Here is a 12,870-nt window from a genome sequence, read left to right as displayed (position 1 = left end):
GGCTGAGGTCAGAGAAGCTCCCTCATACCTGCTGGTCCCGGAGCCATGGAGCAGCAGGCTGGGGGTGGGCAGGGCTGGAGTCCCATGGGGACGCCTCTTCACTCCCGGGTAGGAAAAGCGTCATTCCCCCCCTTCCAACCAGCCTCCCCTTCCTCTTCGGCCCATGCCCTACCCCACAATGCACCAGCTTAGCCCACCCCACAGAACCTGGCCGGAGCGCAGGGAACTCAGAACATTGTCTTTTAATAGCTCCCCTCTGAACCCGCGTCCCTCGGCACCCACCGAGCACGTGGCGCTAGGAAGGGGGGCCAAGTGCCAGGGCCTCGGCAGGGCCCCTGGCAAAGCAGGGATCCCCAGGAGCTGCTCTGGGGCCTGCGTCTGACTCACAATCCTCATCAGGGTGCTCGACGATGGGTTCATGGGGTGGGACCTGGCAAGGGAAGAGTTAAAGGAATGTAACCACTAATGGAGCAGGCGCAGAGCACGAAATAATGCCAGGGAGCACACAGCTCGGGCACTGCCCCCACGCACTGCAGGACCTCCCCAAGCCAAGGAGCACACGGCATAGCCCCCACGCACTGCAGGACCCCTCTCCCCCAGCCATGGGCGAACCCCCAGGGAACTCCGGAAGAGTCCAGCACAAGTACACCCCACTGTGCACTGCAAGGCCCCCCCAGTGCTAAGAAGCATGACCTGCAGCATCTGCCCCCACCCTACTGGACCTGCAGCCTGGGCACACCTTGTCCTCCCTGGAGGAGAGCTACAGGCAAGGACTGAGCAAGGGCCTGGTGGCAGATTTCTCCTTCCACTTCCTCCCTGTGACAGAAGAGGCCTGGTCTCCCTGCCTGCACCTTGGATGGCATCACCCCTGTGCAGAGCAAGGGCCAAGCAGGTGTGAACGCCACCCCATGGGCGTGGCAGAGAGTTCTGATTGGGTGGCCCTTCCCCTCCCCTGGCCCGCACAGGTGTGAGCGTGTGGCACATGTTCCGCCCCGGGGTGTGGCCCCTCACTCCCGATAGGGTGGGGGGACTGCAGGGTTTCCCCTGATTTACAGAGCAGTGGGGGGGGGTCTCACCAGCCCATGCCCCCAGATGGGCCAGACGCCTGCTGCCTGCTGTCCTGCCCAGCCTGTGGTGAAGCGGAGTCAGAGCCGGCCCAGCCCCACGTGCCAGGTTCCCCACATGCGAGTATCAGGAGCTGAGGGAGAAGAGCCCCTGGGTGACTTACCAGTGAGGATCTCCTCCTCGGCCGGGAGGGACAGTCCCTGATCAGCCGCAGCTGCTGCTCCCGGCTGTGCAGCTGGAAGCTGCTGGAACATCTCAGCTTCTGGCTAACTGTGCTCCCCATAGGCCCCACAGGCTCCAGTACCTTGTGCATGGATTGTGCCTGGAGAGCCAGGGCCAGGGCAAGTGGCTCCCAGCTGCCCAGCTCCTCGTCCAGCCAGCAACTCCAGAGAGCACCCGTCCCCGGAGCCGGGCTGAGACGCCAGCGCAGGGCCGAGTGCTTCAGAAGGGACTGGCCCTGGCCCAGGTGCGCTGGAATGAGCAGGAACCGGGATTCCATCCCACCAGGTCATAGAGCCGCCCAGAATGGCCAGGGAGCACCGTGGAAATGTCCGAGTCACTGGCGTGCTTGGGGCAGGGGGCCGCAGGGAGCGTCGCCCGGCGCTGTTCTCAGGCAGACACTACTGCCAGGCCCACGAGGGAGGTCAGGCCCCGGCCAGGCTCTCGCAGTGCCCCCCCGCAGCCCCTTGGCTCAGGGGTTCCCCCCCCCGCAACAGGCACATGCCCAGTCCCTCCTCTAGCTCAGGGATGGGGCCCCTCTCCCAGACCCTGCCTCTGGCGCCAGAGCCGTGTGCTGTTCCCCCTGCCAGGGGTGGTGCTGCTGGGTCTCCAGGGGGCTGCCCTGCATCTGGAAGGTGCAGGGTGCACGTCGCTCCAGGGCCAGCACGGTGCCCCCACATTGTGGGGGGGGGGAATGGCCCCAGTGCCGGTAACCAGTGCCCAGCTGCCATCTCCTCCCCACAGCCAGGGCAGCCAGGAGGTGCCTGCTGCCAACTTACCTGCCAAGCCAGGGGAAGGGGCTGGAGCAGGGGGAGGATGCTCAGTCCGTAAGGACCTGCAGTACCAGGCAGAGCGGGGTATATATGGCGACAGACAGACAGACGAGTGGAAGGCTGGCTGGAGGGAGTGGGAAGGGACAGACAGACAGACGAGTGGAAGGCTGGCTGCAGGGGGTGGGAAGGGAGAGACAGACAGACGAGTGGAAGGCTGGCTGGAGGGGCTGGGAAGGGAGAGACAGACAGACGAGTGGAAGGCTGGCTGGAGGGAGTGGGAAGGGAGAGACAGACAGACGAGTGGAAGGCTGGCTGCAGGGGGTGGGAAGGGACAGACAGACAGACGAGTGGAAGGCTGGCTGCGGGGGGTGGGAAGGGAGAGACAGACAGACGCCCCTGCATCTTTCCACGGGTCTCCTGGGCACTTTACATTCTGAGGCCCAGCTCTGGCGGCCTCTGCCTTGGCCCAGTGACACAATGCGCCACTTTGAGCCGGGCTGTGACTGTGAATTGTCAATGGGCTCCTTGAAAGGGGTTGTGTGAAACCAGTGAAGAAGGGTAAGGAGCCCTGGCAACCGCTCCCAGGAGCTGTCAGCCTCCAGGGGCCAGGCAGCCAAGTCTGGCACTCAGCGAACCAGAGTAACCCTGGAAGCTGAGCTGTTAAAGGGACTGGGCCCACCTCGGAGCCAGGCTCCCAGGGAGCCCTGCACAGGCCAGTTCCCATCAAAATGCAGCCGGAGCGGGCCCGAGGGCTGCCGGTTGTTGGCCATGGAGGCGACCCAGCTGCCCCCCATCCTGCTGGTGCCCAGGCTTCCCAGCCGGAGGACAGATCTGAGACGGAGGCAGTGTCAGGTCTGGAATCCCTGCCTCCCTCCAGGCCGGCGTGAAGGAGCTGCCCAGAGGTTACAGACGCTGCCTGCCAGGCAGGGTTCATGAATGGAGTACACGGGGGGCAGTGTCCGGCTGCAATTCTTGGGCAGAGATTTTAGAGACGCACCCCCAGCTCATCTGCCCATTCCCCAGTACCGTCCAGAAGCCAGGGGGCTGTCAGCTGGCCAGCGGCAGGGCACTGGGAACTTGCTGAAAGCCCGAGGCCTGATGCTCATGGGCCAAAGCCAGAACCGAACCCCCCCCCCCGAGTACGCTAGGCCCCCCTGTGCTGCTCATGCAGGAGCCAGGCTGCTCAGCGCAAGGCCAACCGCTGCATGCTGGAGCCTGTGGCCTCTGCCAGCTGCATCCCTGTAGTGGGAGGTAGCCCTGAGCCGCGCCATCCAACCCTGGGTACCTTGGGCCCCCAGCAGCTGCAGCCCAGAGCGGGGAGGGCGGGTGCAGAGTCTGCCTGTGTGAGAACAGGGCGCGTTGCCTTGGCAGGTGCGGGCGGCAGCCCAGCCAGCGGGAGCCCACAGCACAGGGGCTGCCAGCCCTATGTTAAAGGCCCCAGTCGATCGTGCGGCTTTTCCGTAATCCAGCCCAAGTCTCTAGGCTCCTTAATGCAACTTTTATTAATATGCTCAAGAGGCGTTCTTGGCATGAATTCCCGTGGTGACGCCCCCTGCTCCGGCCTGGCCGCTGCCTCACAAAGGCCCTGTCCCGGCACAGGGACAGGAACATGAAAGAGCCGATGGCGTGTTCGGGTGGAGGCAAAACCTGAAAGGAACCTGAGTCCTATGGGCCCTGCAACATCACCCCATTGCAGGCTGCCAGGCAACCGGCTCAGCCGGCCCCTTGGAAGCCCTTCACGAACTCAGGCGAGGGGGGCTTGGGGGTAACTCTCGGTCAGAGGCCTGGGAAGGGAAGAAGGCGGATTAAGCACTAACCCTTTCCTTGCCAGGCTGAGGCCTGCGAATGCAGCTGAACAGAGCCTGGCCTGGGAAGGGCCGAGCCGCCCATTGACAGGGTGCCTGGGTCTCCTGCGTCAGATGAACCCACGCGGAGGGTGTTGGGGCGGATAGGCTGAGACCAGGAAGGGCCGGTCTGGGTCCCAGGGGCCATGGATCCGTTCCCGACTGTGCAGAGAGCAGGGCCAACTGCCCCCCGGGCTGACAGGAGCGATTCACCCACCCATGTGGGATCCTGGTCCCAGACAGGCCGGTTCTGCCCCAACTCCCACCTCACTGCATTTATTCTCTACAGTCTCACAGCTGGCGGGGGGGGGGCCTCTGTGTTCCCCAGAGCTCCCGTCAAAGGCCAGCAACGAGAGGCACACAGCTCCCAAAGACGCTCTTCAGGCATCAGCCAGGGAGGGTCTGCTCCCTCTCCCCTCACCCAGCAGCCCTTGTAGCCCCTTGCAGGGCCCTGGTAGCCCACGCGGGGCAGGACAAGCTCATTGTTCCAGTGGCACAACCTGGCTCCTGAGCGAACAGACCCATCAGCACCAGGGCAGAGCCCAGAATGAGGCGCTGTGCCGGGCTGCCACAGAGCAGTGGCTTGGGGATCTGAGCCCCAGGGCTCACAGCCCCTTTCACCCCCTGGCAGGGTTGTCCCAACCCTTCAGACCCATCAGATACATCCAGCATCGTGCAGGTTCCTTGTGAGCATTGCTCTGCTGGTACCAAGAACTCAAGGGGCTTTTCCTGATGCCCTTGGTCAAACCTCTCCTTCCCCACAGAGTGTGCTGGGTGGTGGCTCCCATCGTCACCCCAGAGGTGGCTGCACCGTTGGTTCAATATTCAGCTAGTGGGGAGCCGGGGGGGAGGGGGCTGCAGATACACGTGGAAGAGTCATGGCTGTCCTTACAGTCAGGTGCCAGAGGGAGACCCAGCCTGCCCTGCCTTTCAACACTGGTCTGGGCGAGGGGAGTGCTGGGGGGGGGGGGTTGACGAAGTGGGACTCCTCTTAATGTTTCCTCTGAATACTGTAGGGGTGCCTCAGTTTCCCCTATGCATTTCTTAAGTCGCTAGGTGGTGGATAAGGGAGTGTGATGGTTGCAGAGCAAAGGGCCAGTGCACATAAATGGCCGACACTCTGTCTCCTGGCAAGGGAATAGCTAAAGGTGAACAAAGAGATCAGGTGACCTCCTGGCCCGGGGAAAGGGACAAAGCCCAGAGGAGGAGGGGCTGGAGGGTGAGTCAGTTTCGAGCTGTCTGGGGACTAGGAGTGAGGGCAGACGGGGGTGTCTGGCTCATGGGACCCCAGAATGGACCCAGCTGAGGGATCCGGTTCTCTGGACCTACAAGCTCTGTTTTAGACGATGTTCCTGTCATCTAATAAACCTCTGTTTTACTGGCTGGCTGAGAGTCACGTCTGACTGCGAAGTGGGGGTGCAGGACCCTCTGGCTTCCCCAGGACCCCGCCTGGGCGGACTCGCTGTGGGAAGCGCACGGAGGGGCAGATGCTGAATGCTCCAAGGAGAGACCCAGGAAGGTGAAGCCGTGTGAGCTTCTTGCCCTGAAGACGGTCTGCTCCGAGGGAGAGGAGGCTCCCCAAGGTCCTGACTGGCTTTGTGGGGAGCAGTTCCAGAGCATCGCCCGGGGACTCCGGGACAGGTGGTCCCAGGGAAGGGGCTGGTGAGGAGAGGGGACAGGAGGCAGGAGCGCTGCCAGCTTTTTTGACGCCCTAGGTGGCAGAAGGTCCTGCCCCCGAAATACTGACAACGACCGGGGCGGCTGAAGATCTGGCCACCGCGGTCGCGGACCCCAAATGTTAGCGCCCTAGGCGACCGTCTAGGTCGCCTAATGGGTTGCGCCAGCCCTGACAGGAGGGAGGTAGTGGGGGGTGAAGGGGCGGTCCCCGGGCAAGGGGGCGGGGAGCACGTTGGGGGGGGAGGGGGCAGGGAGAGGTGAGGGGGAGAGGGGACAGGAAGGGGGTGGGGGACGGGGTAGTAGGAGGCGAAGGGGTGGTCCTGGGGGGAGTGTTGGACGGGGGTCCTGGGGAAGGGGAGAAGCAGGGGGGAGAGGGGGCAGGAGGGGGTAGTGGGGGTTGGGGAGCGGTCGAGGGGGGGCAGTGGGAAAGGTGGCGGTGAACGGGTCCCAGGGGTAGAGGGCGGGAGGGGGCAATGGGGAGCGATCCCGGTGGAAGTGCGGGAGGGGTTCCCAGGGAAGGGGCGGGGAGAAGCAGGGGGGAGAGGGGGCAGGAGGGCCAGTGGGGGGCGGTCCCGGGGGAGTGCAGGAGGGGGTCCCAGGGAAGGGGCGGGGAGAAGCGGGGGGAGAGGGGGCAGGAGGGGCAGTGGGGAGCGGTCCCGGGGGAGTGCGGGAGGGGGTCCCAGGGAAGGGGCGGGGAGAAGCAGGGCGGAGATGGGGAAGAGGGGGCAGGAGGGGCAGTGGGGGGCGGTCCCGGGGGGAGTGCGGGAGGGGGTCCCAGGGAAGGGGCGGGGAGAAGCGGGGGGAGAGGGGGCAGGAGGGGCAGTGGGGAGCGGTCCCGGGGGAGTGCGGGAGGGGGTCCCAGGGAAGGGGCGGGTAGAAGCAGGGGGGAGAGGGGGCAGGAGGGGCAGTGGGGGGGCGGTCCTGGGGGGAGTGCGGGAGGGGGTCCCAGGGAAGGGGCGGGAGAGGCGGGGAGAGAGGGGGCAGGAGGGGCAGTGGGGGGCGGTCCCGGGGGGAGTGCGGGAGGGGGTCCCAGGGAAGGGGCGGGAGAGGCGGGGAGAGAGGGGGCAGGAGGGGCAGTGGGGGGCGGTCCCGGGGGGAGTGCGGGAGGGGGGTCCCAGGGAAGGGGCGGGAGAGGCGGGGGCGCGGCCCGGCCGGTTGATAAGGCGGCGGCGGGCGCTGTCTGGCCCCGCGGTGCTGAAGGCGGCCGGGCCATGCGGGCCGTGGCGCTGCGGCTCCTGTGCTTGTTGGCGGCGGCTCAGGGGTCCGAGAGCCCCGGGCAGCCCGACCCCGCCGGCGCCCCCGTCCGCTCCCCGGACTCGGGCGGGCGGCAGCCGCTGGGCGCCACGTGGGCGCCGGAGCCGGCGGGAGGCGCCGCTCGCAGACGGACCAAGCGGGGCTTCACCTACCCGGGCACCCTCTGGTGCGGGGCCGGCAACAACGCCGACAGCTACGGGCAGCTGGGTGAGGGCCGGGCCGGGGCGCTGGAGACGGGACCCCCCCTCGCCGGGACTCCCCCCCCCGCCGGGACCCCCCCTCCGAGACTCCCCCCGCACCGTCCGGGGCGCTGGAGCCTGGACCCCCTCCGCCAGGACCCCCCCTCCGAGACTCCCCCCGCACCGCCCGGGGCGCTGGAGCTGGGACCCCCCCCCCCCGCCCTGCCCGGGGCGCTGGAGCCGGCCGGGACTCCCCCAGCAGATCTATGCGGGGAGCCGCAAACAGCAGCCCTCTCCCCCGCCAGTCGAGTGTGGATGGGGGCGGGAGACTCGGTGGGGGGGGGGGGGGAGTGCTCAGGGGCTGATAACTCAATACACCCCGCGGGGGGCGGGGCCGGTGAAAACCAGTGGGTAGGTGTTTGGGTGTGAGTGGGGGGTAGTTGGGGTGCGTGTGGAAGAGGTGTTGGGGTGTGCATGAGGGGTGGGGTCTTTGGGGGTGTGTGGGTAGGTTTTGGGGCTGTCCGTGTGGGGGGGGTTGTGTGTGGGGGGTTGTGGGTGTGCATGGGGGAGTGGTTGGGGGTGTGGGGGGTTGTTGGGTCTTTGGGGGTTGGGTTTTTGGGGGGGGCTGTCCGTGTGTGGGGGGTTGTGTGTGTGCATGGAGGAGTTGTTGGGGGTTGTTGGGTGTGGGGGGGTTGGGTGTGTGTGTGGGGGGGTGTCTTTGGGGGGCCTGGGGGTGTGTTGGAGGGGGAGGGGTCTTTGGGGGCGTGGGGGGTTGGGGGTGTGGGTTGTTAGGGGTTGTTGGGTGTGAGGGGGTTGGGTGTGTGTGTGTGGGGTCTTTGGGGGGGTTGGGTGTGTGTGGGAGGGGGAGGGGTCTTTGGGGGTGTGGGGGGTTGGGGGTGTGAGTGTGGGTTGTTAGGGGTTGTTGGGTGTGGGGGGGTTGGGTGTGTGTGTGTGGGGTCTTTGGGAGTGTGGGGGGTTGGGGGTGTAGGAGGGGGAGGGGTCTTTGGGGTGTGGGGGGTTGGGGGTGTGGGTGTGGTTTGTTAGGGGTTGTTGGGTCTGGGGGGGTTTTGGGGGTGTCCGTGGGAGGTGTGGGGGTTGGGGTGCATGGGGGGTTGGGGGTGTTGGCAGCATGTGTGGGTGTTTGGGGGTGTGCACAGGCTGAGGTGCAGGGTGCTTGAGGGGTGCGAGGATAAGAGGGAGGGGCAGGGCCGTCCGTGAGTTTGGAAGGCGGTTGGTGCCATGCCCCCCGCCCCAGAACTGGTGCCCCCCAGCAGGGGCAGAGCACCCAGCGTTGGCAGACTAGCAGCAGCAGGGAGGTGGGCCCTACATGTGCCGAGAGCCCAGGTGCCTGGTGCCTCAGCCGTGCCAGCCCCAGAGCGGGCAGCCCGCGGGCGTTGAAGCTGGGGCCAGCTCCTGCGCGCTGCTCTTGTGCGGCGCGGGGGGCTGAGGCCTTCTCTCCCTCGGCCACTCAGGAGAACATCGAGAGACGGACGAGTGCTGCCGGGAACACGACCACTGTCAGCACGTCATCCACCCCTTCACGGCCAAGTACGGCTACCGGAACCTCCGCTGGCACACCATCAGCCACTGCGCCTGCGACCTGCGGTACGGGCCCTGGCCGGGGAAGCCAGTCTGTGCCGCTCCAGGCGCCCATAGCCGATGGCAACGGGAAGCCGGCGGGAGGAGGCGGGGGAGAGACGCTGCTCTGTTGAACACGAAGTAGTGACCGAGCTTGGGCAGCAGCGAGGGGTTGGAATTTCCCTAACCTCCCACCTGTCCGGAGCAGGGAGCCGAGCCAGCGCTGGAGAACAGGCGGCTGCAGAGCGGGTTGGAGCTATTGGGTTTCTTTGTAACCTCGGCCAAGACCCAGCCCCTGGGTGTGTCCACACAGCTGTGCTGTGGTAGCGCCGCAGGGTAGATGCTTCCGACCCTGCGGAAGGGTTTTTTCCAATCGACGTAGTGAAGCCATCTCTCCAAGAGGCGGGCGCTAGAAGTCGCCTGTCCACCTCACTGCGTCTGCCCTGGGGGTTTGGTTGACTCAATCACAGCACCCAGGGCACAACATTTGTAGGCCAATCTAATTGTTAAGTGTAGCCCAGGCCTTAGCCTGTCCCCTCTGTGGCATAGGACCAGCTTATCCGCTGGTGGAAGGGACCAGAGAAGGGTAAGGTTAGCTAACTGATGCGGTGTACAATGCTACCCACGTCAAAGACCTGCTAAAAGCGCTCGACTCCCGTCTGGGCTGTGCTGGCAGCCGCTCCAGGCCCCGTCACCGAGCGCGTTGGCTGTTTCCTGTTTGGAAACCTGCCCGCCAGTTCTCCCAAACAAGTCCCGCTGCTCGGGCCCCAAGGCCTTGTGCTGGAGACACTGGACAGCTCTCCCCATAACAGCAGCAAGGCCACCCCGCAATAGCTTGCTTAGAGGCAGGGTGTGAGGAACAAGAGTGGGTGAAGTCCCTGTGACACCTCCTCCCTCTGCTGCCCCAGCTCAGCCCGGCCGGAGAGGCCCCCTGCCCCTTCCTTACCCTGCCTGATGCTCTGCGTTGCCCTTGCAGGTTGAAAGGCTGCCTGAGGCAGGTGAATGACACTGCCTCCCGCGTGGTGGGCCAGGCCTTCTTCAACGTGATCCAGGTGCCCTGCTTTGAGTTCACCTACAAAGAGCAGTGTGTGGAGCCCTATCTGTACATCTGGTAAGTCCTGACCAGGGAGCCTGGGGTGCTCCCCTGCCCCCCACCAAAGCTGCACCCCCCTCACTCTGCTTCTCGTCCCTCTTCTCTCAAGGTGCAAGAAGTACAACACCGTGGCCATTGCGGTGCCCCGGAAGCCGGTGCTCTATGAGTTTGGTGGGGAACTGATAGACGAAGCGGCAGCCGGCTCAGACAGGGCTCCTTCCAGCCCAGCGCCCCAGCCTGGCACCCCCCCGCCTAGAGAGAGCACGGGCAGATGGGCACTTCCTCCGACAAAGCACCCACCCCCAGGCCAGGTTGTCACAGGGGCTATGGACAGCTTCCAGAAGTCTGCGCCCACTGGGCCCAAGCGAGAGAGCCCCGCCAAGACCCAGCGGAAGGGGAAAGGGAAGAAGAGAGGGAGGAAAACTAAGAAAGGAAAAGGGCTGAAAAAGAAGAAAGTCCATTCCAAAGCGGAGGTGCTGGGGCTGCCCACCCCCACTGCAGATACTGCCTCCCTCCTCCCTAAGCACCTGGTGCTGGACTTCGCGGGGAAGGAGGATGTGTTCAACGCTATCCTGAACGATGCCCCCGTCGGGGAGGAGACCCTGACTCCACGCGGGGCAGCGCAGGCTGAAAGCAGTGACCGGGGGCAGTTGAAGGCAAGGCCTTTGCCTACTCTCCAGCCCACATGCCCAGCTGCCAGCAAGAGGAAGAGGAGGAGGGAAGGAAATGGAAGGAAGCGCCCGAGAAAGGAAGCGGAGAGTCTGCCCAGGCCTGTATGAGACTCCCTGCAGCCGAGGCTGACCTTCCCCCGGTCCCCAGAGGGCGGGTTGTCACTAATAAATTAGCTCGATGCAGCCGATGGCACCATGCTAGCGGTCTATCCCTAACCCTGCTGCTGTAGCCGCGTCTGCAGCGGGCCGACGAAATGGAGCTCCTGCCGCAGGGAGTCCTCTGTGACTTGGCTGCTGAGTCCCAGCGCTGTTGAAATGTTTGCCCAGGAGAGAGGTGACAATGCAATTGAGTCCCCTTGCAAAGCGGGCCAAGGAACAGGAAAGGCACGTGCCCCCCAGATCTAATCCAGCAGCGCGCGTAGCACAGCCGAATGGGGGAGAACGCTGCCTGCTGCGGGGGAAGGGGCCTGGCCAGAAGCCCCTGCTAGTGCCTGTTCCACCCTTGCTCTCCCAGCGGACGGGCAGGCACTGCGGTAGCACCAGCGCTGGCCATGCAGCTAACGGCCCAGTCCCTGCCCTGAAGGGGCCAGGCAAGACGACAGCCCCTGGGGAAGGGTAGAAACGGACGAGGGAGAGCACGTGTGTGATCGCTGCACGACTGTGCAGAGCGAGTAGCTGTCTCGTTCTTGCTCCCACCTCAGCTCCTGTATTTCCCCCGCCCCCCGAAATGGGTCATTGCACCAGGGGTTCCCAGGAGATACTCTGGCCCTGGTCCTTTTTGCTTTACTGACATGTTAGGGGACATGCTAACTGCCCCCTCGGAAAACACCCATCCAGCCCCTTTGCTTGGCTGCCTTTTAAAGTGAGACTCCCAGGGGGTTGCCAGCTCCAGGGCCCTGAGGATAGTGATGGGGGCTGCCGTTCCTGCCCCCCCACAGAGAAATAACCTTGGTTGGAGGGGAAACAGCAGCACAATGGGACACTGAGAACAGCGGCGAGAGCTGGGCAGAGCAGCGGGGGAGAATTCTTCAGGCTAATCCTCACGTCCCGGGACTGGTGGGCCGGGGCCCCTGGTTAGCTCGGTGAGGCCAGCCCAGCACCTGACCCTCCCAGAGCAGCACTTGGTCTCTTTGGTTTCTGTGAACTGGGGGATTGTTTGGTCTAGGCCCGGCAGGCGGCACCTCAGGCTTTCAGAAAGGATCCTGCTGGGTGCGAGTGTTGGGCGCTGGGAGAGGAGCGCAGGTTATTAAAGAACTAGTCTGAGTTACTCCTCACCCTTCATGCTTTCTCATTTCACATTGCTCAGCTCAGGCACGGAGTCGTTTTCCCTGCAAGCTGGCAGGGCAGGAATGGCAGAGGGAGGAGGGGCAGGCAGATTTCCTGCCCTGAGTTAAGGGCGTTTCCCTGCCCGTACCCCGCTTTAGCTCCCATGGCTCGTCCGTACCTTGATTTGGGGCATTCGTTCGCTAACTGCAGCTTTTCCTTCATCTGTTTCTTCCGGAATGGGGTTGCTGCTGGAGCAGTTCTCGAGCCACTTACCGAGCTTGGGAGTTGATAATAATTCTCTGCCCTGCTCCAATGCTGAGTTTCACACACACCCCCTGGCCAGCAGGCAGGTACTAACTCCATGTGACCGAGAGGGTCAGTGCCTTGCATACAGCTACATGCCAAATCAGCGTGTAAGGGCCAGGGCCCGGCCTGCGCTATACACACAGCTGGCGGCTCCTGGAGGGGCACTTGTGACCATTACCCTCATGCCCACTTACCCGGCAAGGATACGGTGTTCTGGAGCCAGGGCGCCCCTGGCTGCTCAGCCTGCAGCTCTAGTAGTAAAGGTCTCTCATTATGTGGACTTCGGCTGCTTTGCCGCAGCCACGGGGCGATCAAGCGAGTGGAGGATGTGCCCGAAGGATCCCCAATCGGCTCAAGGTCTCGCCGGCACTAGCCGAGCACTTGGATGAAATGTGTATGAATCGCTAAGAAGGCACAAGGCAGAGGTTTGCCCCTAATGACACAGATCAGGAAAGCCCTGCGCCCCCTCTCATTCTGCCCTGAGAGATGCAAAGATCATGCTGGAAAACAGACCCACCAATGCCTGGGAGGTATTTTCTCAGTGAGCTCCACCCTGGAGCCAGGCAAGCCATTCTAGTGAGGGCTCGCAGGAGACTAAAAAAGCCTTCATTTAAAATCAGGGTTTGGCCAGAAGATCTTTATCGCACTTTCAGACACAGGAGCCCGGGTACGAGGTGCTGGGGGTACCTGTCCATGCAATGAGGCCTCTCACAGCGTTACCCAGCCACCCAGAGCACGCAGTGCTAAAGCAAAAAACACAGGAGCGTTTACAGTTTCAGACTTTTGGGGAGATCTTGATTTAAACCTGGCACCGCCTCCTGCAGGACTCTTCAAATACAGTAAGAGAACAGCCCCTGCTCACGAGAGGATGGGCCATTGCCCTGCCCTTAGACAAAGGATCATGAGAACCCAGACCCACATCACAAGCGAGCAGCCCCTTTACCA

General features: G+C 64.0%; 1 protein-coding gene across 1 annotated transcript; it reads left to right on the top strand.

Moving 5' to 3' along the window:
• The first annotated feature begins 6,717 nt into the window (after positions 1-6,717).
• Positions 6,718-11,620, top strand: PROCA1 (protein interacting with cyclin A1). The gene is made up of 4 exons (XM_065573265.1): positions 6,718-7,039; positions 8,484-8,616; positions 9,566-9,700; positions 9,792-11,620. Exons 1-4 carry the CDS (start codon positions 6,790-6,792, stop codon positions 10,459-10,461), a joined length of 1,188 nt encoding a protein of 395 aa, XP_065429337.1. The 5' UTR covers positions 6,718-6,789; the 3' UTR covers positions 10,462-11,620.
• Positions 11,621-12,870: the final 1,250 nt, after the last annotated feature.

The sequence above is a fragment of the Chrysemys picta genome, chromosome 19 (genome assembly GCF_011386835.1).
Source record: "Chrysemys picta bellii isolate R12L10 chromosome 19, ASM1138683v2, whole genome shotgun sequence".
NCBI classification, from domain to species: domain Eukaryota; kingdom Metazoa; phylum Chordata; order Testudines; family Emydidae; genus Chrysemys; species Chrysemys picta.
This window is presented reverse-complemented; position numbering and strand designations above follow the sequence as displayed.